At 51.0% G+C, this 25,926-nt stretch overlaps 1 protein-coding gene across 1 annotated transcript in view; it reads left to right on the top strand.

The window, feature by feature from the left end:
* The window catches only part of LOC147112154 (autophagy-related protein 16-like), a 112,894-nt gene that overhangs the window by 24,653 nt on the left and 62,315 nt on the right, over positions 1-25,926 (top strand). The window contains exons 4-6 of the mRNA XM_085999751.1: positions 11,128-11,201; positions 12,770-13,021; positions 13,536-13,601. Coding sequence (XP_085855877.1) covers positions 11,128-11,201; positions 12,770-13,021; positions 13,536-13,601 — 392 coding nt within the window. The remainder of the gene's footprint in view (positions 1-11,127; positions 11,202-12,769; positions 13,022-13,535; positions 13,602-25,926) is intronic.

Here is a 25,926-nt window from a genome sequence, read left to right as displayed (position 1 = left end):
CCCTCGAGTCTGCTCCGCCATTCAATGCGATCATGGCTCATCATCCAAATTCAGTACCCTGTCCCTGCTTTCTCCCCATATCCCTTGATCCCCTTAGCCTTAAGAAATATATCTAACTCCTTCTTGAATATATTTAATGAATTGGCCTCAACTGCCTTCTGTGGTAGAGAATTCCACAGGTTCACCACTCTCTGGGTGAAGAAATTCCTCCTCATCTCAGTCCTAAATGCTTAGAGGGTGCAGAATTCTTAAAGTGCATCCAGGAGAGCTTTTTGAGCCAACATGTAGAAAGTCCTACAAGAGAGGGGGCGGTACTGGACCTAATTCTAGGGACTGTAGCCGGGCAAGTGGTGGAAGTGTCAGTAGGAGAGCATTTTGGCGACAGTGACCATAATTCGGTGAGATTTAAGGTGGTCATGGAAAAAGACAAAGACGGCCCGGAAATAAGGGTTCTAAATTGGGGGAAGGGTATTTTAATATGATAAGGCAGGATCTGGCAAAAGTGGACTGGGAGCAGCTACTTATAGGAAAATCCACATCAAAGCAGTGGGAGACTTTCAGAAGGGAAATAGAGAGAGTACAACGCCAACATGTTCCCGTAAAGGTCAAGGGTGGGACCAACAAGCAAAGGGAGCCTTGGATGACAAGGGATATACAAAAATGCATTAGGAAAAAAAGGGGGGCTTTTGGCAGTTACAAAAGACTTAAGACGGAGGAAGCCCTAGAGGAGTATAAAAAGTGCAGGGGCATACTTAAAAAAGAAATTAGGAGAGCGAGGAGGGGCCATGAAATAACACAGGCGAGCAAAATAAAGGAAAATCCTAAGATGTTTTATAAGTATATTAAGGGCAAGAGGATAAGCAGGGAAAGGGTAGGGCCCATTAGGGACCAAAGTGGCAATCTGTGTGTAGAGCCAGATGATGTAGGCGGGGTTTTAAATGAATTTTTTGCATCTGTGTTCACTATGGAGAAAGACGATGTAGACATAGAAATCGGGCAAGGGGACTGTGATATACTTGAACATATTAGCATCGAGAGGGAAGAGGTACTAGAGGTTTTAGCAGGCCAATAAAGTGGATAAATCCCCAGGCCCGGACGAGATGTATCCCAGGCTGCTGTGTGAGGCAAAGGAGGAGATTGCAGGGGCTCTGACACAAATTTTCAGAACCTCTCTGGCCACAGGGGATGTACCAGAGGACTGGAGAACAGCTAACGTAGTACCATTATTCAAGAAGGGTAGCAGGGATAAACCAGGAAATTACAGGCCAGTGAGCCTAACATCTGTGGTAGGGAAATTATTGGAAAAGATTCTGAGGGACAAAATTAGTCTCCACTTGGAGAGGCAAGGATTAATCGGGGATAGTCAGCATGGCTTTGTCAAGGGTAAATCATGTCTGACCAATCTGATTGAATTTTTCGAGGGGGTGACTAGGTGTGTGGATGAAGGAAATGCTGTGGATGTGGCATACATGGACTTCAGTAAGGCTTTTGACAAAGTCCCGCATAGGAGACTGGTCAAGAAGGTAAGAGCCCATGGGATCCAGGGTGCCTTGGCACGTTGGATCCTAAACTGGCTGAGTGGCAGGAGGCAGAGGGTGATGGTCGAAGGTTGCTTTTGTGACTAGAAGCCTGTGTCCAGTGGGGTACCTCGGGGATCGGTGCTGGGTCCCTTGCTGTTTGTGATCTACATAAATGATTTGGAGGAGAATGTAAAAGGTATGATCAGTAAGTTCACAGATGACAGGAAAATTGGTGGGGTGGTAAATTGCGAGGAGGAAAGCCTCAGGCTACAGGACGATATAAACGGGTTGGTCAGATGGGCGGAAAAGTGGCAAATGGAATTTAACCCTGAAAAGTGTGAGGTGATGCATTTTGGACGGACAAATAAGGCAAGGGAATACACAATGAGTGGTAGGACCCTAGGAAGTACAGAGGGTCAGAGGGACCTTGGTGTACATGTACATAGATCCCTGAAGGCAGCGGAACAGGTAGATAAGGTGGTTAAAAAGGCATATGGGATACTTGCCTTCATTAGCCGAGGCATAGAGTATAAGAGCAGGGAGGTTATGATGGAGCTGTACAAAACGCTGGTAAGGCCACAGCTGGAGTACTGTGTGCAGTTCTGGTCGCCTCACTATAGGAAGGATGTGATTGCATTGGAGAGGGTGCAGAGGAGATTTACCAGGATGTTACCTGGGCTGGAGCGCCTCAGCTATGAAGAAAGACTGAACAGGCTGGGGTTGTTTTCCTTGGAGCAAAGAAGGCTGAGGGGGGACCTGATTGAGGTGTACAAAATGATGAGGGGCATAGATAGGGTAGATAAAGAGGAACTTTTCCCCTTAGTAGGGGGGTCAATAACAAGGGGGCATAGATTCAAGGTAAGGGGCAGGAGGTTTAGAGGGGATTTGAGGAGGAACTTTTTCACCCAGAGGGTGGTTGGAGTCTGGAACTCACTGCCTGAAAGGGTGGTAGAGGCAGGAACCCTCACAACATTCAAGAAGCATTTGGATGAGCACTTGAAATGCCATTGCATACAAGGCTATGGACCAAATGCTGGAAAATGGGATTAGACTGGACAGGGCTTGATGGACGGCGCAGACACGATGGGCCGAAGGGCCTCTTTCTGTGCTGTATAATTCTATGACTCTATGACTCTAAATGGCTTACCCCTTATCCTTAGACTGTGACCCCTGGTTCTGGACTCCCCGACCATCGGGAACATCCTTCCTGCATCTAGTCTGTCTAGTCCTGTTAGAATTTTATAAATTTCAATGAGATCCCCTCTCATTCTTCTAAACTCCAGCGAGTATAAGCCCAATTGACCTAATCTCTCCTCATACGTCATTTCTGCCATCCCAGGTATCAGTCTGGTGAATCTTCGCTGCACTCCCTCCATGGCAAGAACATCCTTCCTCAGATAAGGCGACCAAAACTGCACACAATACTCAAGATGTGGTCTCACCAAGGCCCTGTACAACTGCAGCAAGACATCCTTGCTCCTGTACTCGAATCCTCTCGCTATGAAGGCCAACATACCGCCTGCTGCACCTGCATGCTTACCTTCAGCGACTGGTGCACAAGGACACCCAGGTCTCATTGCACTTCCCCTTCCCCCAATCTATTGCCATTCAGATAATAGTCTGCCTTTCTGTTTTTGACACCAAAGTGGATAACCTCGCATTTATCCACCTTATACTGCATCTGCCATGCATCTGCCCAATCGCCCAACCTGTCCAAATCATACTGGAGTTTCTCGGCATCCTCCTCACAGCACACACGCCCACCCAGCTTTGTGTCATCTCAAACTTGGTGATATTACATCTAGTTCCCTCGTCTAGATCATTAATATATATTATGAATAGCTGGGGTCCTAGCACTGATCCCTGCGGTACCCCACTAGTCACTGCCTGCCACTCGGAAAAAGACCCGTTTATTCCAACTCTTTGCTTTCTGTCTGCCAACCAGTTCTCTATCCAAGTCAGTACCTTAACCCCAGTCCCATGTGCGTTAACATTACACGCTAATCTCTTATGCGGGACCTTATCGAAAAGTCCCAACTCTTCCAACTTCCTCTCCAGACAACTATGGGTAAGTTGTCCTTTGGTGACTTACCCAAATGGCAGTTCCTCATGAATGAATCGAGACAGAGGGGTCATTAATAGCAATCAGGAACAGGACGAGGCCATTCAGCCCCTCGAGCCTGCTCGTCCATTCAGTTAGATCATGACTGACCTCGCTCACAAAAAGCAGTCGATGCTAGCTCAATTCATTGTTTTAAATCTGAGCGCGATAGATTTGTTGCGAGCCATGGGTATTGAGGGATAGATGGTAGATGGGGTAACATAGAAGATAGGAGCAGGAGTAGGCCATTCGGCCCTTTGAGCCTGCTCCGCCATTCAATGCGATCATGGCTGATCATCCTATTTCAGTACCCGGTCCCTGCTTTCTCCCCATACCCCTGGATCCCTTTAGCCTTAAGAAATATATCCAACTCCTTGAATATATTTACTGAATTGGCTTCTACTGCCTTCTGTGGTAGAGAATTCAACAGGTTCACCACTCTCTGGGTGAAGAAATTCCTCCTCATTTCTGTCCTAAATGGCCTACCCCTTATCCTTAGACTGTGACCCCTGGTTCTGGACTCCCCGACCATCGGGAACATCCTTCCTGCATCTAGTCTGTCCAGTCCTGTCAGAATTTTATAAGTTTCAATGAGATCCCCTCTCATTCTTCTAAACTCCAGTGAGTATAAGCCCAATCGACCCAATCTCTCCTCATACGTCATTCCTGCCATCCCAGGTATCAGCCTAGTGAATCTTCGCTGAACTCCTTCCGTGGCAAGAACATCCTTCCTCAGATAAGGCGACCAAAACTGCACACAATACTCATGATGTGGTCTCACCAAGGCCCTGTACAACTGCAGCAAGACATCCTTGTTCCTGTACTCAAACCCTCTCGCTACGAAGGCTAACATACCATTTGCCGCCTTAACCGCCTACTGCACCTGCATGCTCACCTTCAGCGACTGGTGCACAAGGACACCCAGGTCTTGTTGCACTTCTCCCCCCAATCTATTGCCATTCAGATAATAATCTGCCTTCCTGTTTTTGCCACCAAAGTGGATAACCTCGCATTTATCCACGTTATATTGCATCTGCCATGCTTTTGCCCAATCACCCAACCTGTCCAAATCATCCTGGAGTATCTCGGCATCCTCATCACAGCAAACACGCCCACCCAGCTTTGTGTCGTCTGCAAATTTGGAGATATTACATCTAGTTCCCTTGTCTAGGTCATTAATATATATTGTGAATAGCTGGGGTCCAAGGACCGATCCCTGCGGTACCCCACTAGTCACTGCCTGCCACTCGGAAAAGGACCCGTTTATTCCAACTCTTTTTGCTTTCTGTCTGCCAACCAGTTCTCTATCCAAGTCAGTACCTTGCCCCCAATCCCATGTGCCTTAACTTTACAAGCTAATCTCTTATGCAGGACCTTATCAAAAGCCTCCTGAAAGTCCAGATACACCACATCCACTGGTTCTCCCTTACCTAGTTTACCAGTTACATCCTCAAAAAATTCCAGTAGATTAGTCAAGCACGATTGACCTTTTGTAAATCCATGTTGACTTTGTCCGGGTAGAGGCGGCTCTTTTAGCCGGCACCTAAATAACCGGAAATCTCTGTTTACCGGCAAAATTCAGGAGTAGGTTCAGGTAAGTTTTACTTCATATTAGTGGCAGTTCCTGGATCTGTGGCTGTGTAACTGGGGTTCGTGCACTTGTTGCTAAGCAACAGGGACGCTTGGTCTGTGGCCGGAGTTCCTGCACATGTTGCTAAGCAACAGGGAAGCCTGGATTTGTTGCTGTGTACGGAGCTCTCATTCCTTTTAAACTATACCTCTCTGTAATCCGGACTTTTTGATAAACCGGCACCACGTCGGTCCCGTCGGTGCTGGATAATAAAGAGTTTCCTGTAGATGGATACAGACCAGCTGTAATCTCATTGAATGGCAGAACAGGCTCGAGGGGCCGAGTGGCCTCCTCCTGTTCCTAATATAACAGGCTCGAGGGGCTGAGCGGCCTCTTGCTCCTGTGTAACAGGCTCGAGGGGCTGAATGGCCTCCTCCTGCTCCTAATATAACAGGCTCGAGGGGCTGAGTGGCCTCCTCCTGTTCCTGTGTAACAGGCTCGAGGGGCTGAATGGCCTCCTCCTGTTCCTGTGTAACAGGTTCGAGGGGCTGAATGGCCTCCTCCTGCTCCTGTGTAACAGGCTCGAGGGGCTGAATGGCCTTCTCCTGTTCCTAATGTAACAGGCTCGAGGGGCTGAATGGCCTCCTCCTGTTCCTGGGTAACAGGCTCGAGGGGCTGCATGGCCTCCTCCTGCTCCTGTGTAACAGGCTCGAGGGGCTGAATGGCCTCCTCCTGCTCCTGTGTAACAGGCTCGAGGGGCTGAACGGCCTCCTCCTGCTCCTAATATAACAGGCTCGAGGGGCTGAATGGCCTCTTCCTGTTCCTGTGTAACAGGCTCGAGGGGCTGAGTGGCCTCCTCCTGCTCGTATTATAACAGGCTCGAGGGGCTGAATGGCCTCCTCCCGTTCCTCTGTAACAGGCTCAAGGGGGCTGAATGGCCTCCTCCTGTTCCTGTGTAACAGGCTCGAGGGGCTGAATGGCCTCCTCCTGTTCCTGTGTAACAGGCTCGAGGGGCTGAATGGCCTCCTCCTGTTCCTGTGTAACAGGCTCGAGGGGCTGAATGGCCTCCTCCCGTTCCTGTGTAACAGGCTCGAGGGGCTGAATGGCCTGCTCCTGTTCCTGTGTAACAGGCTAGTGGGGCTGAATGGCCTCCTCCTGTTCCTAATGTAACAGGCTCAAGGTGGCTGAATGGCCTCCTCCTGTTCCTGTGTAACAGGCTCAAGGGGCTGAATGGCCTCCTCCTGCTCCTAATATAACAGGCTCGAGGGGCTGAGTGGCCTCCTCCTGCTCCTGTGTAACAGGCTCGAGTGGCTGAATGGCCTCCTCCTGCTCCTGTGTAACAGGCTCGAGGGGCTGAGTGGCCTCCTCCTGTTCCTGTGTAACAGGCTCGAGGGGCTGAATGGCCTCCTCCTGCTCCTAATATAACAGGCTCGAGGGGCTGAGTGGCCTCCTCCTGTTCCTGTGTAACAGGCTCGAGGGGCTGAGTGGCCTCCTCCTGTTCCTGTGTAACAGGCTCGAGGGGCTGAATGGCCTCCTCCTGTTCCTGTGTAACAGGCTCGAGGGGCTGAGTGGCCTCCTCCTGCTCCTGTGTAACAGGCTCGAGGGGCTGAGTGGCCTCCTCCTGCTCCTAATATAACAGGCTCGAGGGGCTGAGTGGCCTCCTCCTGTTCCTGTGTAACAGGCTCGAGGGGCTGAGTGGCCTCCTCCTGCTCCTGTGTAACAGGCTCGAGGGGCTGAATGGCCTCCTCCTGCTCCTAATATAACAGGCTCGAGGGGCTGAGCGGCCTCCTCCTGTTCCTGTGTAACAGGCTCGAGGGGCTGAGTGGCCTCCTCCTATTCCTGTGTAACAGGCTCGAGGGGCTGAGTGGCCTCCTCCTGCTCCTGTGTAACAGGCTCGAGGGGCTGAATGGCCTCCTATTCCTGTGTAACAGGCTCGAGGAGCTGAGTGGCCTCCTCCTGCTCCTGTGTAACAGGCTCGAGGGGCTGAGTGGCCTTCTCCTGCTCCTGTGTAACAGGCTCGAGGGGCTGAGTGGCCTTCTCCTGCTCCTGTGTAACAGGCTCGAGGGGCTGAGTGGCCTTCTCCTGTTCCTGTGTAACAGGTTCGAGGGGCTGAATGGCCTCCTCCTGCTCCTGTGTAACAGGCTCGAGGGGCTGAATGGCCTTCTCCTGTAACTAATGTAACAGGCTCGAGGGGCTGAATGGCCTCCTCCTGTTCCTGGGTAACAGGCTCGAGGGGCTGCATGGCCTCCTCCTGCTCCTGTGTAACAGGCTCGAGGGGCTGAATGGCCTCCTCCTGCTCCTGTGTAACAGGCTCGAGGGGCTGGATGGCCTCCTCCTGCTCCTGTGTAACAGGCTCAAGGGGCTGAATGGCCTCCTCCTGTTCCTGTGTAACAGGCTCGAGGGGCTGAGTGGCCTCCTCCTGCTCCTGTGTAACAGGCTCGAGGGGCTGAATGGCCTCCTCCTGCTCCTAATATAACAGGCTCGAGGGGCTGAGTGGCCTCCTCCTGTTCCTGTGTAACAGGCTCGAGGGGCTGAATGGCCTCCTCCTGTTCCTCTGTAACAGGCTCAAGGGGGCTGAATGGCCTCCTCCTGTTCCTGTGTAACAGGCTCGAGGGGCTGAATGGCCTCCTCCTGTTCCTGTGTAACAGGCCCGAGGGGCTGAATGGCCTCCTCCTGTTCCTGTGTAACAGGCTCGATGGGCTGAATGGCCTCCTCCTGTTCCTCTGTAACAGGCTCAAGGGGGCTGAATGGCCTCCTCCTGTTCCTGTGTAACAGGCTCGAGGGGCTGAATGGCCTCCTCCTGTTCCTGTGTAACAGGCTCGAGGGGCTGAATGGCCTCCTCCTGTTCCTGTGTAACAGGCTAGTGGGGCTGAATGGCCTCCTCCTGTTCCTAATGTAACAGGCTCAAGGTGGCTGAATGGCCTCCTCCTGTTCCTGTGTAACAGGCTCGAGGGGCTGAATGGCCTCCTCCTGCTCCTGTGTAACAGGCTCAAGGGGCTGAATGGCCTCCTCCTGCTCCTAATATAACAGGCTCGAGGGGCTGAGTGGCCTCCTCCTGTTCCTGTGTAACAGGCTCGAGGGGCTGAGTGGCCTCCTCCTATTCCTGTGTAACAGGCTCGAGGGGCTGAGTGGCCTCCTCCTGCTCCTGTGTAACAGGCTCGAGGGGCTGAATGGCCTCCTCCTATTCCTGTGTAACAGGCTCGAGGAGCTGAGTGGCCTCCTCCTTCTCCTGTGTAACAGGCTCGAGGGGCTGAGTGGCCTCCTCCTGCTCCTGTGTAACAGGCTCGAGGAGCTGAGTGGCCTCCTCCTGCTCCTGTGTAACAGGATCGAGGGGCTGAGTGGCCTCCTCCTGCTCCTGTGTAACAGGCTCGAGGGGCTGAGTGGCCTTCTCCTGCTCCTGTGTAACAGGCTCGAGGGGCTGAGTGGCCTTCTCCTGCTCCTGTGTAACAGGCTCGAGGGGCTGTGTGGCCTTCTCCTGCTCCTGTGTAACAGGCTCGAGGGGCTGAGTGGCCTTCTCCTGCTCCTGTGTAACAGGCTCGAGGGGCTGAGTGGCCTTCTGCTCCTGTGTAACAGGCTCGAGGGGCTGAGTGGCCTTCTGCTCCTGTGTAACAGGCTCGAGGGGCTGAGTGGCCTTCTCCTGCTCCTGTGTAACAGGCTCGAGGGGCTGAGTGGCCTCCTCCTGTTCCTGTGTAACAGGCTCGAGGGGCTGAGTGGCCTCCTCCTGCTCCTGTATTCCCACCTGAACGTCAGCTCCATCTAAGCCGCCATTGCTCCATCTCCCGTGATATCTTTACCCAACAAAAAATCGATCGATCGTGGTACTGAAAATTCCAAGTTGATCCCGAGCATCCACAACCTTTTTTGGAGCTGAAAGATGAGGGAAAATGTCGAACTAACGGGGCACGGGGCGAGATGCCCCACTGCAGCCAAATCTGGCCCATTATAATACCCATTTTCAAAAATAGGCCAGGTTCTGAGTGACTTTCTTCAACGCACTGTTCCCTATTTTCCTTCACTGAATTGAAAACAATTTACACTTTCGATATTTTATTTTGGGTGTTGTTGGCAAATAAATCGGTGATATCTACATTCCTTGGTTCACTGTTACATGTGTCAGCCGTGTCTCAGTGGGTCACACTATCATCTCCGAGTCTGAAGGTTGTGGATTCAAGCCCCACTCCAGAGATTTGAGCACAAAAATCCAGGCTGACACTCCCAGTGCAGTACTGAGGGAGCGCCGCACTGTCGGAGTGGCAGTACTGAGGGAGCGCCGCACTGTCGGAGGGGCAGTACTGTGGGAGCGCCGCACTGTCGGAGGGGCAGTACTGAGGGAGCGCCGCACTGTCGGAGGGGCAGTACTGAGGGAGCGCTGCACTGTCGGAGTGGCAGTACTGAGGGAGCGCCGCACTGTCGGAGGGGCAGTACTGAGGGAGCGCCGCACTGTCGGAGGGGCAGTGCTGAGGGAGCGCTGCACTGTCGGAGGGGCAGTACTGAGGGAGTGCTGCACTGTCGGAGGGGCAGTACTGAGGGAGCGCCGCACTGTCGGAGGGGCAGTACTGAGGGAGCGCCGCACTATCGGAGGGGCAGTACTGAGGGAGCGCCGCACTGTCGGAGGGGCAGTACTGAGGGAGCGCCGCACTGTCGGAGGGGCAGTACTGAGGGAGCGCCGCACTGTCGGAGGGGCAGTACTGAGGGAGCGCCGCACTGTCGGAGGGGCAGTACTGAGGGAGCGCCGCACTGTCGGAGTGGCAGTACTGAGGGAGCGCCGCACTGTCGGAGGGGCAGTACTGAGGGAGCGCCGCACTGTCGGAGGGGCAGTACTGAGGGAGCGCTGCACTGTCGGAGGGGCAGTACTGAGGGAGTGCTGCACTGTCGGAGGGGCAGTACTGAGGGAGCGCCGCACTGTCGGAGGGGCAGTACTGAGGGAGCGCCGCACTATCGGAGGGGCAGTACTGAGGGAGCGCCACACTGTCGGAGGGGCAGTACTGAGGGAGCGCCGCACTGTCAGAGGGGCAGTACTGAGGGAGCGCCGCACTGTCGGAGGGGCAGTACTGAGGGAGCGCCGCACTGTCGGAGGGGCAGTACTGAGGGAGCGCCGCACTGTCGGAGGGGCAGTACTGAGGGAGCGCCGCACTGTCGGAGGGGCAGTACTGAGGGAGCGCCGCACTGTCGGAGGGGCAGTACACAGGGAGCGCTGCACTGTCGAAGGGGCAGTACTGAAGGAGCGCCGCACTGTCAGAGGGGCAGTACTGAGGGAGTGCTGCACTGTCGGAGGGTTAGCACTGAGGGAGCGCCGCACTGTCGGAGGGGCAATACTGAGGGAGCGCCGCACTGTCGGAGGGGCAGTACTGAGGGAGCGCCGCACTGTCGGAGGTGCCGCCTTTTGGATGAGACGTTAAACCGAGGCCCTGTCTGCCCTCTTGGGTGCATGTAAAAGATCGCATGGCACCATTTTGAAGAAGATCAGGGGGAGTTCTCCCCAGTGTCCTGGCCAATATTTATCCCTCAATCAACATCACTGAAACAGATGATCCGGTCATTATCACATTGCTGTTCGTGGGAGCTTGCTGTGCGCAAATTGGCTGCTGCGTTTCCTACATTACAACAGTGACTCCACTTCAAAAAGTACTTCATTGGCTGTAAAGCAGTTTGGGACGTCCTGAGGTGGTGAAATGCGCTGGAGAAATGGGAGTCTTTTTCTTCTTTCAATATACAGTTTCATGATAACATATTTTGCCAGGAAAGTGTTATGACTATTTATCACAAACATTTCAAGGCTTTCAGGTTACTATAAAAATAAACCCAAGAAACCAAATTTTTAGCTTATCATTCGGAGAGATGGAAAGACATAAAGACCTCAGTCAGATCTCCCCTCGGCCCCCTATGCTGACGGTCACTGTGCCTGACAGTAAGGTCCTTTGTTATCTTTTCCACAGCTCGCGCAGGAGGTTTTTGAGCTCAGCAAGCGGCACAGACACCGAGAGGCGGAGCTCCAATCGACCCAAACCAGGTGGGACTCACTCCCGGGACATTGTGTTGGGTCATTTTGTGGGAAACTTCCAGGAAGCCAAATGCAGGTGACGACTCGGCCAATCGTGTTGTACTGGCAGAGGTGACGCAGGATGTGGGGGAGGCGAGAGCGCACACTCACGCACGGGGAATGGGGAGCCCTCTCTCCAATCTGAGTCAGAAGGTCCTGGGTTCAAGTCCCACTCCAGCGACTTGAGCACAGTGCCGAAGCTGACTCTCCCAGCGCATAACCGAGGCCCTGTCTGCTCTCTCGGGTGGATGCACAAGTTCCCACGGCCACCATTACGAAGAAGAGATGGGCGGTGGGGGGGTAGTTCTTCCCCGGTGTCCTGGGGCCAATGTTTGTCCCTCAACCAAAATCATTAAAAGAGATGATCTGGTCATTATCACATTGCTGTTTGTGGGAGCTTGCTGTGCACAGATTGGCTGCCGTGTTTCCTACATTACAACAGTGTTGACACAATTTAAATCCTTATCCAAAAGACGGCACCTCCAACAGTGCAGCGCTCCCTCAGTACTGCCCCTCCGACAGTGCGGCGCTCCCTCAGTACTGCCCCTCCGACAGTGCGGCGCTCCCTCAGTACTGCCCCTCCGACAGTGCGGCGCTCCCTCAGTACTGCCCCTCCGACAGTGCGGCGCTCCCTCAGTACTGCCCCTCCGACAGTGCGGCCCTCCCTCAGTACTGCCCCTCCGACAGTGCGGCGCTCCCTCAGTACTGCCCCTCAGACAGTGCGGCCCTCCCTCAGTACTGCCTCTCCGACAGTGCAGCGCTCCCTCAGTACTGCCCCTCCGACAATGCGGCGCTCCCTCAGCACTGACCCTCCGACAGTGCGGCGCTCCCTCAGTACTGCCCCTCCGACAGTGTGGCGCTCCCTCAGTACTACACTGCAGTGTCGGCAAGACTCTGGAGTGGGACTTGAACCCACGTCCTTCTGGTTAAATGATGAGGACAGGTTGCATAAACCTGTACTCCCTCGAGTTTAGAAGATTGAGTAAATTTGATTAAATAAATTGGATCGGGTAGAGAGAGAGAAACTATTTCCTCTGGTGGGGGGAGTCCAGAACAAGGGGGCAGGACCTTAAAATTAGAGCCAGGCCGTTCAGGGGTGATGTCAGGAAGCACTTCTTCACACACACGGTGGTGGAAATCTGGAACTCTCTCCCCCAGAAAGCAGTTGAGGCTGGGGGACTATTGCAGCTTTCAAGACTGAGATTGATGGATTTTTTATTAGTTAAGGGTGTGAAGCGATATGCAACCAAGGCGGGCAGGTGGAGTTGAGGTGTAGATCAGCCATACCCTAATTGAAAGGTGGAGCGAGTTCGAGGGGCTGAGTGGCCTACTCCTGCTCCTGTATGCCTATCAGTACACCCGTAGAGTTGAGACACATCCGACAGTGCAGCGCTCCCTCAGTATCATACTTCAGTGAAGAGCAGTTCACTACATGAGCACAGATGGCGCTAGTGAGCAGCGGACCTTGGTGTCCATTCCAAAGTTGGCCCATTGTGGTCCCGTCTGTCCTCCACAGTAACCTCCTGTCTCTTACTTAGGTTGGCGGAACTGGAGGTGAAGCTTGGCGAGATGGAAGCGGAGCAGCAACAGCTGAAGGCGCGAATCGACCTGTTGGAGAAGGCCAACCGCGCGGTTAAGGAGAAGTACGACACCCTCCAGCACCTTTACCGAGCTCAGTGGCAGAAGCTACTGAAACAGGAGACGGAAGGATCGGAGATGATCCAGAATCTGATCTATGTCAAGGCTCAAGCAGCCCAAGATTTGAATTACTTGAATGAGAAGCCAAAGAGGTAACGTGACGTGACCACTCACTCCATGAGTAGAGGGACATCTATATAGGAGATACCATTTACCGCACTATTGTTTCCATTGTCAGCTTTCAGCACGGCACGGGTGAGATACAGAGTAAAGCTCCCTCTACACTGTCCCATCAAACACTCCCAGGGCAGGTACAGCACGGGGTTAGATACAGAGTAAAGCTTCCTCTACACTGTCCCATCAAACACTCCCAGGGCAGGTACAGCACGGGTTAGATACACAGTAAAGCTCCCTCTACACTGTCCCATCAAACACTCCCAGGGCAGGTACAGCACGGGTTAGATACAGAGTAAAGCTCCCTCTACACTGTCCCATCAAACAGTCCCAGGGCAGGTACAGCACGGGTTAGATACAGAGTAAAGCTCCCTCTACACTGTCCCATCAAACACTTCCAGGGCAGGTACAGTTTTTTGGGAGAAATGGCACAGATTCCTTTGAAAAAATCTCTGGAATGACTTGGTGATTTTGTTCATCTTTCTCTCTCAGGGCCAAGCAGAGGGATTTGGTGAATGATTTGGCAGTAGTTTCAAACGTGCCCGTCTCAATCCACACGTGAGTGAGGGATGTTTTTGGGGGCGGTTCATATTTCAGTCACGTCATTGTGTCTCTGTCTATCTGTGTCTGTGCCTCTTGCTGTGCATCTCTCTCTTAATGGAACCTAACAGCACAGAAGGAGGCCATTCGGGCCATCGTGCCTGTGCCGGCTCTTTGAAAGAGCTCTCCAATTAGTCCCACTCCCCCCTGCTCTTTCCCCACAGCCCTGTGAATCTTTTTCCTTTTCAAGTATTTATCCAATTCCCTTTTGAAAGTCACTATTGAATCTGCTTCCACCGCCCCTTCAGGAAGCGCATTCCAGATCACAACAACTCGCTGCGTAAAAACATTCTCCTCATCTCCCCTCTGGTTCTTTTGACAATTATCTTAAATCTGTGTCCCCTGGTTGCCGACCCTCCCGCCAGTGGAAACAGTTTCTCCTTATTTACTCGATCAAAACCCCTCATGATTTTGAACACCTCTATTAAATCTCCCCTTAGCCTTCTCTGCTCCAAGGAGAATAATCCCGGGTTCTCAAATCTCTCCTGAAGTCTTTCCACTCCTCTCTTACTGTATGTTTCATTCTGTCTCTAACACACACTGACCTTTCCATTTCTCTCACTGTTTCTCTCTCTCATTATGCTGTGTGTATCTCCCACACTGTGTCTGTGTTTCTCCTCTCTCTCTCTCTCTCTCTGGGTGTCATTTCTCTCTCTTCCCTTACCTTGTCTCTGTCTATCTACCTACTTCTGTCTTTCTCGCTTCCACAAGCACAGTGCGCTTGCTCACTCATCAGCTGTCTTTATCTCCACTCTCTCTGTCTCTGTATCTCTCTCTGTCTCTATCTCTCTCTCTGTGTCTCTATCTCTCTCTCTGCATCTCTCTCTCTCTCTGTATCTATCTATATCTCTCTCTCTGTCTCTGTCTCTCTCTGTCTCTGTCTCTCTCTCTCGCCTCTCTCTCTCTCTCTCTCTCTCTCTCTCTCTCTCTCTCTCTCTCAATTCAATTCAATTCAATTTGCTTTATTGGCATGACAAGATACATCTTATGTTGCCAAAGCACAGAAAAACATGTATGGTTGAACACGTAAACGCAGATCTAGACATAGTGCATAGACAGATATATCCCTGTATATATAAATATACACACATATAATATGCATATAATTTTTTCTTAGATTTAATGGTTATCCCTCTGCTTATGGCAAGCTGTAACATAGTTTGCCGCTAAAGTTACGCAATTTCTCTGTTCCTCTAATAGATATGGAGTTTTTGGTGGTCATTCAAATTTTTGAATTCAGGGCATATTTTTATGAATTTTATGTAGAAATTCCCCCTTATGTCCTGAGTTTCCACAAGTTGTGAGGAAGTGCATCTCCGTCTCCACCACTCCCTGACTGCAGTGAGAGCATATCCTGTCCTCTCTTGGCAGCCAGGTCTGCCTGTGTCTGCCTTTTTCGATGGCCAGGCTATGCTCACTAAGTCTGTACATTGTCATGGTTTTTCTCAGTTTGCTATCTTTTACCATGGTCAGGTACTCAGCCATGGTGTATTGTCTGTTTAGGGCCAAATAGCAATCGAGTTTGTTTTGGGTTTTTGTCGTTTCTGTCCAATAGGTCAGATATTTTTCCTTTTGTTTAGTGACAATTGTGTTGGGTCGAATTTTCTGTGCTAGAATGTCACTGTCCTGGGGCTGATTATTATTAGTAGTGCTAGTAGTTACTTCACTGAGTCCCAGGACCAGTTGACTGAGGGGACTCTTCTCTATTATCTTCTCTTGGCATTTCAGGGCTTCGTAATGATAGCAGTGGGGGCTGCTCATTTTTAGGTGTTTCCAAAATTTGATGGCTCTTTTTTGGATATTAATTAGTAGTGGATATTGGCCACCTCTGCCCTGCATGCATTGTTTGTGGTTTTCCTCTGAGTCCGGAGGATACTTTTACAGAATTCTGCATGTAGGATCTCAATTGTGTGTTTGTCCCATTTTGCAAATTCTTGTTGTGTTAGCGGACCCCACACCTCACTGCCATAGAGTGCAATTGGTTCAATTACTGATTTAAAAATTTTGAGCCAAATGCCAATTGGAATTTCTATTTGGATTGACTTTTTAATGGCATAGAAAGCCCTTTTTGCTTTCTCTTTCAGTTCATTCACAGCCAAATGAAAATTTCCCGTTGAACTGATTTTTAAGCCTAAGTATGTGTAATTTGTAGTTTGTTCAATTTTAGTTGCTCCTAGTGTGAAGTTTATTCTGGGTCCCTGATGTCTGGATCTTTGCTGAAACACAAGAACTTTGGTTTTTTGGGGGTTTATTGACAGGGCCCAGCTCTGACAGAACGACTCTAGCAGATCCAGGTTCTGCTGTAGACCCTCCTCAGTTGGTGAGAGCAGAACCAGGTCATCTGCATAGAGGAGGAATTTAACCTTGGAGTCATATAGGGCGAGGCCAGGTGCTGTAGATTGTTCAAGTAGTTTTGCCAATTCATTTATGTAAATATTAAAGAGTGTCGGTGAGATAGGCGAGCCCTGCGCCACACCACGCCCCTGTGAGAAATATTTTGTTTGTTTGTCTCCAATTTTAACTGCACATTTATTGTTTGTATACATTGATTTAATTACATCATATGTTTTTCCCCCTACACCACTTTCAATAAGTTTTAAGAATAGACCGTCGTGCCAAATAGAATCAAAAGCCTTCTGGAAATCTATAAAGCAGGCAAAAATTTTGCTTTTGTTTTGGTGAACATGTTTGTCAATTAGGGTGTGTAGGGTGAAAATATGATCCGATGTTCTATAATTTGGTAAGAATCCAATTTGGCTTTTACTCAAGACATTGTGCTCCTCAAGGAAGTTTATAAGTCTTTGGTTTATGATACTACAGAATACCTTCCCCAGGTTACTGTTCACACAGATGCCTCGATAGTTATTTGGGTCAACTTTGTCTCCACTTTTGTATATGGGCGTTATGAGTCCTTTGTTCCAGATATCAGGGAAGTAACCGACACTCAGAACCAAGTTGAAGAGTTTTAGGATAGCCAATTTCATTTTATCGTCAGTGTGTTTAATCATCTCGTTTAGGATGCCATCTGCACCGCAAACTTTTCTTGGTCGCAGGTCCTTGAATTTTTCAAATAGCTCTTTTTCAGTTATTGGGTGGCCTAATGGGTTTTGGTAATCCTTTATGGCCAGTTCGAGCTTTTCCAATTCTTTACATATTTGATCTTGCTCTGGGCTTAGTGTGTTTTTCTGGTATAATTTTTCAAAATGGTTTTCCCATGTGTCTCCATTTTGAATGGGCAATTCGTCGTGTTGCTTTTTGTGTAGTGTATTCCAGTTGTCCCAGAAACAATTAGAATCAATGGATTCCTCAATGGAGCTGAGTGTATTCTTAATATACTGTTCTTTCTTGGTTCTGAGTGTGTTTTTGTATTGTGTTAGTGCCTGACAATAAGTAAGGCGTAATTCCTCATTTTCTGGTTGTCTGTGTTTTTGGTTTGATATTTTTCTGAGTTTTTTCCTCATGTTATGACAGTCTGAATCAAACCATTTTTCGTGGTTTTGTGTTTTGGGTTTACTCTTGCAAGATTTCAAGTTCGACATTGATGCCAAATTATCAAAAATATTATTTAGGTTATTTACTGCCAGGTTTACGCCTTCTTTATTGTGAGTGTATGTGTTTTCCAGAAAGGTGTCCAAGAGAGATTGAGTTGATTGACTGCTAATTGCTTTCTGCTATTTTTCCGTGCTGTTTTGGGCCCATCTGTAGGATTTTTTAATGTTGTACAGCTTACTGGGCTGTGTTTCTGTGTTGGTTGTTTCTGTCCTTTTAAGATACGCAGTAATTTGGCTGTGATCTGACAGAGGTGTTAGTGGTTTGACTGTGAATGCTCTGAAAGAGGATGGGTCCAGATCTGTAATCATATAGTCTACGGTGCTGATGCCAAGAGGTGAAGAATAGGTCGATCTTCCTAGGGAGTCTCCTCTGAACCTACCATTGACAATGTACAGACCCAGGCTTCGACAGAGCTGCAGGAGCTGTTTTCAGTTTGCATTTGTCTGTTTGTCGTAGTTATTCCTGTGTGAATGAAAAGGGAGATCAAAATGATTATTCCCAAATATGTAATTATTCCCTGAGTACTGGTAAAGTCTGGTTCTTCACCAGTTCTTGAGTTGAAGTCACCACAGATCAACACGTTCCCCTGGGCCTGGAAGTGGTTAATCTCCCTCTCAATGTTGGAGAAGGTGTCCTCTTTGAAGTACGGGGATTCTATAGGGGGGATATAGAGTGCACAAATGAAAACATTTTGCATGCTAGAAATGATGCCTTTCTTAATCTTGAGCCATAAGTGGTTTTCGCCCTTTTTTATAAATTCAATGTAATTCCTAAGCTCTGCTTTAAACCAAATCAGTATGCCTCCAGAGTCTCTGCTCTGGGTTACTCCTGGCAGTTTATTGGAGGGGACCACCAGCTCTGTGTACCCAGGGGGACAGCCAGTGGGCCCTTCTCCTCTACACCAGGTTTCTTGCAAAAAGATAATGTCCAGATCTTTGATTTCATCTAGGAACTCTGAGGTCCTGCTCTTTAGGCCAAGCACAGAAGAGCGTAGGCCTTGGATATTCCAGGTTGAGATGCACAAGGATTTCATGCTAATATTGGTCTTTTACTGTGATAGGTGTGTGTGTGTTTGTCGTGTTAAATGAGGAAAAACGAACATTTCAAGTGTCTATAAATGCTGAGAATATATAGCTGCCACTCTTTGTAACAACTAATCATTATGCTTCCTGATCCATAAGGCGGGAGTAGATGCTGCTGAGCATCTGCTTTATGTCTCTCAATGGATTGTCTCTGCCTGTAGTATTGCTTACATCCTGAGCACCTCTCCCTCTGCCGGGCTGGGGTGGTCCTGCTCCCCTGTAGGGCAGGAGTGGTGCAGGTCGGACATTGGTGTTGTGCTCTGATGGCGTGTACGTGGGGATCCTCTCTGGTCCTGGTTGGTGTGGTGGTGGTCTCTGTAGTGGTCCTGGGCTGTACCCCGCTGGTCTCTGGTGGCCAGGGGGGGTGGTCCTCTTTGAGTCTGGGTGTGGACCCGGTTAAGAGCGACGTCCTTCAGGGCCTTAGCAAAGACCGGCACTAGCTCCTTGTGGAGATGGACGTGGTCGCGAAGACATTCCACATCGAGGGTGGGATGTTGGGCCAGGTGCACGTTTTGTTTTAATTCACAATCTCGTGCTATGCTGGCATTTATCTCGTGGATTGTACTGTGGTTAAAGTCTTTTCTCGGCAACAGTGTGGAAACAGTGATTCTAGTGTTTGGGAAGGTGGTGCTTGCCTTCTCGATCACTGTTCGGAGCAACGGAGCGACAGTGCCACCCTTTTCTGCTGGGCCTTTAGGTCATTTGTGCCGGTGTGTATTATGATGTGTTGGGGGGAGCCTAATTGGGTTGTGGCCAACAGTTCCAGGGCTTTGTCTGATGTTGGGCACCAGATCTTGTCTACTTTATGTTTAGGGAAGAGCTTTTTCTCCAGGAGGAATCTCCCATTTGAGTCTATGAGTATTACGATGTCAGCCTTGTTGGTGTTTACTGGCTGGTGACTCTCGCCTGGACTCACCGGTTGTGTGTTGGACTGGGGGGGTCGTGTCTGGTGTGTGCGCTCCTCTTGTGAGCGGCTCGGCTGTGGTTCCAAAGTGGGGGGGGCGCATATTGGGCTTCATTGTGCTGGTTGGTCTGTGTGGCACTCCCTGTAGTGTGGGTCTGCTGCTGTTGCTCTGTGGAAAAGTACAGCTGCTCAGTAGGGCTCTGCACTGTCTTGTCTCTGGCCTCTAGCTGCTGGGCCAATGCCGCTATCTCTCCCCTGTAGCTCTCCCCTTCTTTCTGCAGCTCTTTCACCTGCTTCCCAAGTAAAGTCAGCTCTCTCTTGTATCTCTCCCTCTCTTGCTTTTGTTCTTGCTTCAGTGCTGAAATGCTGCTTTCTTGATCGCTTTTCAGTTTAAAGACATTGGGGGAGAAATTCGGTTGTTAGCGCCAGCGATTAGCGCCTAAAGAGGCCGAGAATTGGGGCGTTTCCCAATTTTCGGGCGGGCGCAGTGAACCCAGCGCCTCTTGCCATATTGAGTGGGCTTTTAGCGCCGGCGCCCGCTCGCGGGCGCAGGCAGATCATATCGTCATTTCAGTGTGCAACGCCTTTTTGGCGCCCTGGACCGGAAATTCAGTGGCGCCCCCCTCTGTTCCGACCGGTGCTAATAAGGACAGCTTCCTGGAACGTTCCCCAGTGGCTCTCGGGCTTAGGGGGGCGCTCTTTAAAGGGGACTGCACTGGTATAAAAGCGGCAGCCATTTTGGGAGCACAACTTATTTGAGATTTACACAGAGTTGCAAAGTTGAACTCTGAGCCATTTCACAAGTGACCCAGCGCTGCCAGAGGACCTTCAGCCTTCATACCATCACCCTGCTGCTGGTGAGCGTTTACACCCTATTTAATTTCTGCTGACCTATTATTATGGGGGCTGCTTTGGAGGGGAACGTCCTGCTGCTCGACCATCTGGAAAGGGCACAGGGACGGAGGGAGAGAGGGCCAGGAATGGCCAGACAGAGGAGGGCCAACAGACGTCGCCACACCAGACCTTACACTGCCAGGGTATTCAGGCAGCAGTTCTCTTACCTCAACATGTCGGAGGAGCAGTGTCTTAGGAGGCTGCGATTCCGAAAGGAGGTGGTGACTGAGCTGTGCCACCTGCTTCAGGAAGATCTGCAGCCGCAGATAAGGTGCAGGACCTCTCTGTCGGTGGCTGTGAAGATAACAGTGGCATTGAATTTCTACGCGACCGGCTCCTTCCAGTCAGCAACTGGGGACATTGCCAACATCTCCCAGTTTGCGGTGCATAGCTGCATCCAGCAGGTTACAGATGCCCTGTTTAAAAGGCGGCGTCAGTACATATCCTTCAATGTGACACCGGAGAAGCAGCGGGAGCGCGCAGAGGGCTTCGCGGCAATAGCGGACTTCCCCATGGTGCAGGGCGCCATTGACTGCACGCACGTGGCTTTGCGGGCGCCTGTACAGAATCCTGAGGAGTTCCGCAACCGCAAGGGGTTCCACTCCTTGAATGTGCAGCTGGTCTGTGACCACCGACAGCTGATCCTGGCGGTCAATGCACAGTTCCCAGGCAGCAGCCACGACGCATTCATCCTGCGCCAGACTTCAGTCGCTGACCTTTTCGAGGCCCCGGCTCACCCAGAAGGCTGGCTTCTCGGCGACAAGGGCTATCCACTGTGCCCATGGCTGATGACCCCGCTCCGGACGCCCAGCACCCCTGCAGAAGAGCACTATAACGTCAGCCATCAGGCGACGAGGAACATTGTGGAGCACACAATCGGCGTGCTGAAGCAGCGGTTCCGCTGTTTGGACCATCCGGGAGGCGCCTTGTAGTACTCACCAGAGAGAGTCTCCCACTTCGTCGTTGTCTGCTGCATGCTCCATAACCTCGCCACCCTGCGCACCCAGCCAATGCCAGCAGACATTGAAGGACCAGCAGAGGAGGAGCAGGAGGAGGAGGAGGACCAAGACGGGAGGGTCCTAGAAACTGGAAGGGCCGTCCGTCTGAGGCTGATAAGGAGTCGGTTCTAGGCCCCTCTCACAGACTGCTTGGTGCCATTTGAAGACCAGGAATGGAACCATTCGGATAACCAAAAGCCTATGAAGGCCACAATGATTGTAAATAGCAGACATGGCCAATGACATTAACATTTTTTGTTTATTTTGAAAACTGTGCTTCCTTCCAACATGACAAAGCAATGGCAACAGAAAGCTTAACTAACAAACTAACACATAAGTGACTCGCACACCCGGGAGACTATCCAAAACATGACTAACATTCAGACCAAGTGACTCGCACACCCGGGAGACTATCCAAAACATGACTAACATTCACACCAAGTGACTCGCACACCCGGGAGACTATCCAAAACATGACTAACATTCAGACCAAGTGACTCGCACACCCGGGAGACTATCCAAAACATGACTAACATTCAGACCAAGTGACTCGCACACCCGGGAGACTATCCAAAACATGACTAACATTCAGAACAACATCCACGGCCTTGATTTCTAGAAATAGGACGTTTCAGCAGCACCTTCTACTCTTTCCCCTTTGATGGTGATCTACTTCTCTTGTGAGAACAGCCCCTTCCCTCCCTGCAGCTCCTCCGTAATGGGACCCCAGTGGCTGCATGAAGGCTGGGGGACGCCTGCTGACTGTCCGAAAGCGCAGATGCCCCTGAGGGACGGCCTGGACGGACTCTGGGCTTGGAGGGGCCGGATGCTGACTGCTCCAAATGGGCATGGGTGGAAGCAGTCTGTCCTGCAGGTGATGGCAGCTGCAGTGGAGACGTGCCAGCATTGGCATCAGGAATGCTGACATCCTGAGAGTGGACACCTGCTCCGTGGTCGGCCAACACACTGGCACTCTGACGGGGCAGCACCGCAGCATGCGGACCAATCAGCTGGTCCACAGATTGCTGGCCTGATGTGGTGCTACAAGGGCCCTGGGTAATCCTGCCTGATCCATCGAGGGTGGCAGCAGTCAGTGCTTGTGTGGCCTCAATCTGCCTCTGCATGAAGCCAGCGAGGGACTGCGTGGCAGCACTCGGCACTTGCGTGGCAGGTGCCAGTGCTTCGGTGAAGCCCTGGACAGTCCTTTCCAGTGATGTCGCGACGCCCTGGACAGTCCTTTCCAGTGATGTTGCAACGCCCTGGACAGTCCTTTCCAGCGATGTGCCCTGGGCAGTCTTTTCCAGGGCTGCCCCGAAGTCTTGCACAATCCTTTCCTGTGCTGCCCCGAAGTCTTGCACACTCCTCGCCAGTGTCTCGATGGATTCAGGCATCCTTGCAACTGCAGCCATCAGCTCAGTGTGCCTGAGTCGAGCCTGGGTGCTCATTTCTGCGAGGGAATGCACCTCTTCTGCGCTCTGTGCAGCAGTCATCGTGGCCTGACTCCCTCCGTGGAGACGGCTCCCGAACTTCCCTACCCCCCTTGCGCTGTTGGAGGCCGCTGGTTCCTGCAACTGGTTCCTCCTCAGAGCCATCCCCCCGCTCCCTTCCAGGGAAGCACTATCCCCAGTCTGCAGATGGGCTGGCTCGCCTGAGGGTGGGACGGATGGTTCGGCTTCTTCCTGGTCGTCGCCTCCGGAGTCAGTGTCCCTGGCAGCTTGATGGCCCGGCTCCCGAGCTGGTGATGCAGTATCTGAAAGCAGGGAGGTTGAAGAGTGGCTTTAGCGAAAGGACAGGGTGGCAGCAAGGGATGCATGAGTGCTGCAATGCACTGACTTGGGTCCAGACTGAAAAAGCATGCTGGTGGGGGGAACAAGTGGAAGGAGAGAGTTCAAAAAGGTGATGACCTTACCATCGCTGTGCACAATGGGGTCGGCAGCTCCAGTGGTGACAGGACCACTCATCCGGCCTCCAACAATCTGGTGGACTCTCCTCCAGGCCCGTGAGTTCCTGCAGCTGAGGAGGGCCTCCTCCAGTACGATTCTGCTCCCTCCGGTTCCTGGCCAGCTTGCCCTGCAGGAGAAAGGACGGGAAGTTCTGAAACATGCTGCCCTGAGTTGTCATCTCATGCACCCCCATGGTGGATCAGCCCTTACCTTATGTCCTGAGTTGTCATCTCATGTCTCCCCCCATGGTGGAACAGCCCTTACAGTATGCCCTGAGTTGAATGTGCGTGTGCGTTCCCAGAAAGGACCATGGGTGCTGGCTGACAGATGGCCATTGGGGCATCGCGCATCCTCTGGCCATAAAGTCAGGTGCAGATGGAGGGATGAAGAAGATTGCCAACAAGCCACTCACCCTAACGACCCGAGTGAGTCATAGAGTCATAGAGTTTTACAGCACAGAAAGAGGCCCTTCGGCCCATCGTGTCTGCGCCGCCCATCCATCCCTGTCCAGTCTAATCCCATTTTCCAGCATTTGGTCCATAGCCTTGTATGCAATGGCATTTCAAGTGCTCATCCAAATGCTTCTTGAATGTTGTGAGGGTTCCTGCCTCTACCACCCTTTCAGGCATTGAATTCCACATTCCAACCACCCTCTGGGTGAAGAAGTTCCTCCTCAAATCCCCTCTAAATCTCCTGCCCCTTACCCTGAATCTATGCCCCCTTGTTATTGACCCCCCCCCACTAAGGGGAAAAGTTCCTCTTTATCTACCCTATCTATGCCCCTCATCATTTTGTACACCTCAATCAGGTCCCCCCTCAGCCTTCTCTGCTCCAAGGAAAACAACCCCAGCCTGTCCAGCCTCTCTTCATAGCTGAGGCGCTCCATCCCAGGTAACATCCTGGTGAATCTTCTCTGCACCCTCTCCAAAGCAATCACATCCTTCCTATAGTGAGGCGACCAGAACTGCACACAGTACTCCAGCTGTGGCCTCACCAGCGTTTTGTACAGCTCCATCATAACCTCCCTGCTCTTATATTCTATGCCTCGGCTAATGAAGGCAAGTATCCCGTATGCCTTTTTAACCACCTTATCTACTTGCTCCGCTGCCTTCAGGGATCTATGTACATGTACACCAAGGTCCCTCTGACCCTCTGTACTTCCTAGGGTCCTACCACTCATTGTGTATTCCCTTGCCTTATTTGTCCGTCCAAAATGCATCACCTCGCACTTTTCAGGGTTAAATTCCATTTGCCACTTTTCCGCCCATCTGACCAACCCGTTTATATCGTCCTGCAGCCTGAGGCTTTCCTCCTCGCAATTTACCACCCCACCAATTTTCGTGTCATCTGCGAACTTACTGATCATACCTTTTACATTCTCATCCAAATCATTTATGTAGATCACAAACAACAAGGGACCCAGCACCGATCCCTGAGGTACCCCACTGGACACAGGCTTCCAGTCACAAAAGCAACCTTCGACCATCACCCTCTGCCTCCTGCCACTCAGCCAGTTTAGGATCCAACGCGCCAAGGCACCCTGGATCCCATGGGCTCTTACCTTCTTGACCAGTCTCCTATGCGGGACTTTGTCAAAAGCTTTACTGAAGTCCATGTAAACCACATCCACAGCAGTTCCCTCATCCACCCCCGTAGTCACCCCCTCGAAAAATTCAATCAGATTTGTCAGACATGATTTACCCTTGACAAAGCCATGCTGACTATCCCCGATTAATCCTTGCCTCTCCAAGTGGAGATTAATTTTGTCTCTCAGAATTTTTTCCAATAATTTCCCCACCACAGATGTTAGACTCACTGGCCTGTAATTCCCTGGCTTATCCCTGCTACCCTTCTTGAATAATGGTACTACGTTAGCTGTTCTCCAGTCCTCTGGTACATCCCCTGTGGCCAGAGAGGTTCTGAAAATTTGTGTCAGAGCCCCTGCAATCTCCTCCTTTGCCTCCCACAGCAGCCTGGGATACATCTCGTCCGGGCCTGGGGATTTATCCACTTTTTGGCCTGCTAAAACCGCTAGCACCTCCTCCCTCTCGATGCTAATATGTTCAAGTATGTCACAGTCCCCTTGCCCGATTTCTATGTCTGCATTGTCTTTCTCCATAGTGAACACAGATGCAAAAAATTCATTTAAAACCCCGCCTACATCCTCTGGCTCTACACACAGATTGCCACTTTGGTCCCTAATGGGCCCTACCCTTTCCCTGGTTATCCTCTTGCCCTTAATATACTTATAAAACATCTTAGGATTTTCCTTTATTTTGCTCGCCAGTGTTATTTCATGGCCCCTCCTCGCCCTCCTAATTTCTTTTTTAAGTATGCCCCTGCACTTTTTATACTCCTCTAGGGCTTCTTCCGTCTTTAGTCTTTTGTAACTGCCAAAAGCCCCCCTTTTATTTCTAATGCATTTTTGTATATCCCTTGTCATCCAAGGTTCCCTTTGCTTGTTGGTCCCACCCTTGACCTTTACGGGAACATGTTGGCGTTGTACTCTCTCTATTTCCCTTCTGAAAGTCTCCCACTGTTTTGATGTGGATTTTCCTATAAGCAGCTGCTCCCAGTCCACTTTGGCCAGATCCTGCCTTATCATATTAAAATCGGCCTTCCCCCAATTTAGAACCCTTATTTCCGGGCCGTCTTTGTCTTCTTCCATGACCACCTTAAATCTCACCGAATTATGGTCACTGTCGCCAAAATGCTCTCCTACTGACACTTCCACCACTTGCCCGGCTACATTCCCCAGAATTAGGTCCAGTACCGCCCCCTCTCTTGTAGGACTTTCTACATGTTGGCTCAAAAAGCTCTCCTGGATGCACTTTAAGAATTCTGCACCCTCTAAGCCTTTCACACTCTGACTGTCCCAATTTATATTGGGGAAGTTGAAATCCCCCACTA

This window comes from Somniosus microcephalus, chromosome 10 (assembly GCF_052327205.1).
Source record: "Somniosus microcephalus isolate GS21.2 chromosome 10, FLI_Smic_1.0, whole genome shotgun sequence".
NCBI lineage: Eukaryota > Metazoa > Chordata > Chondrichthyes > Squaliformes > Somniosidae > Somniosus > Somniosus microcephalus.
Note: the sequence above shows the minus strand (reverse complement) of the source record. Positions and strands in the feature narration are given on the sequence as shown.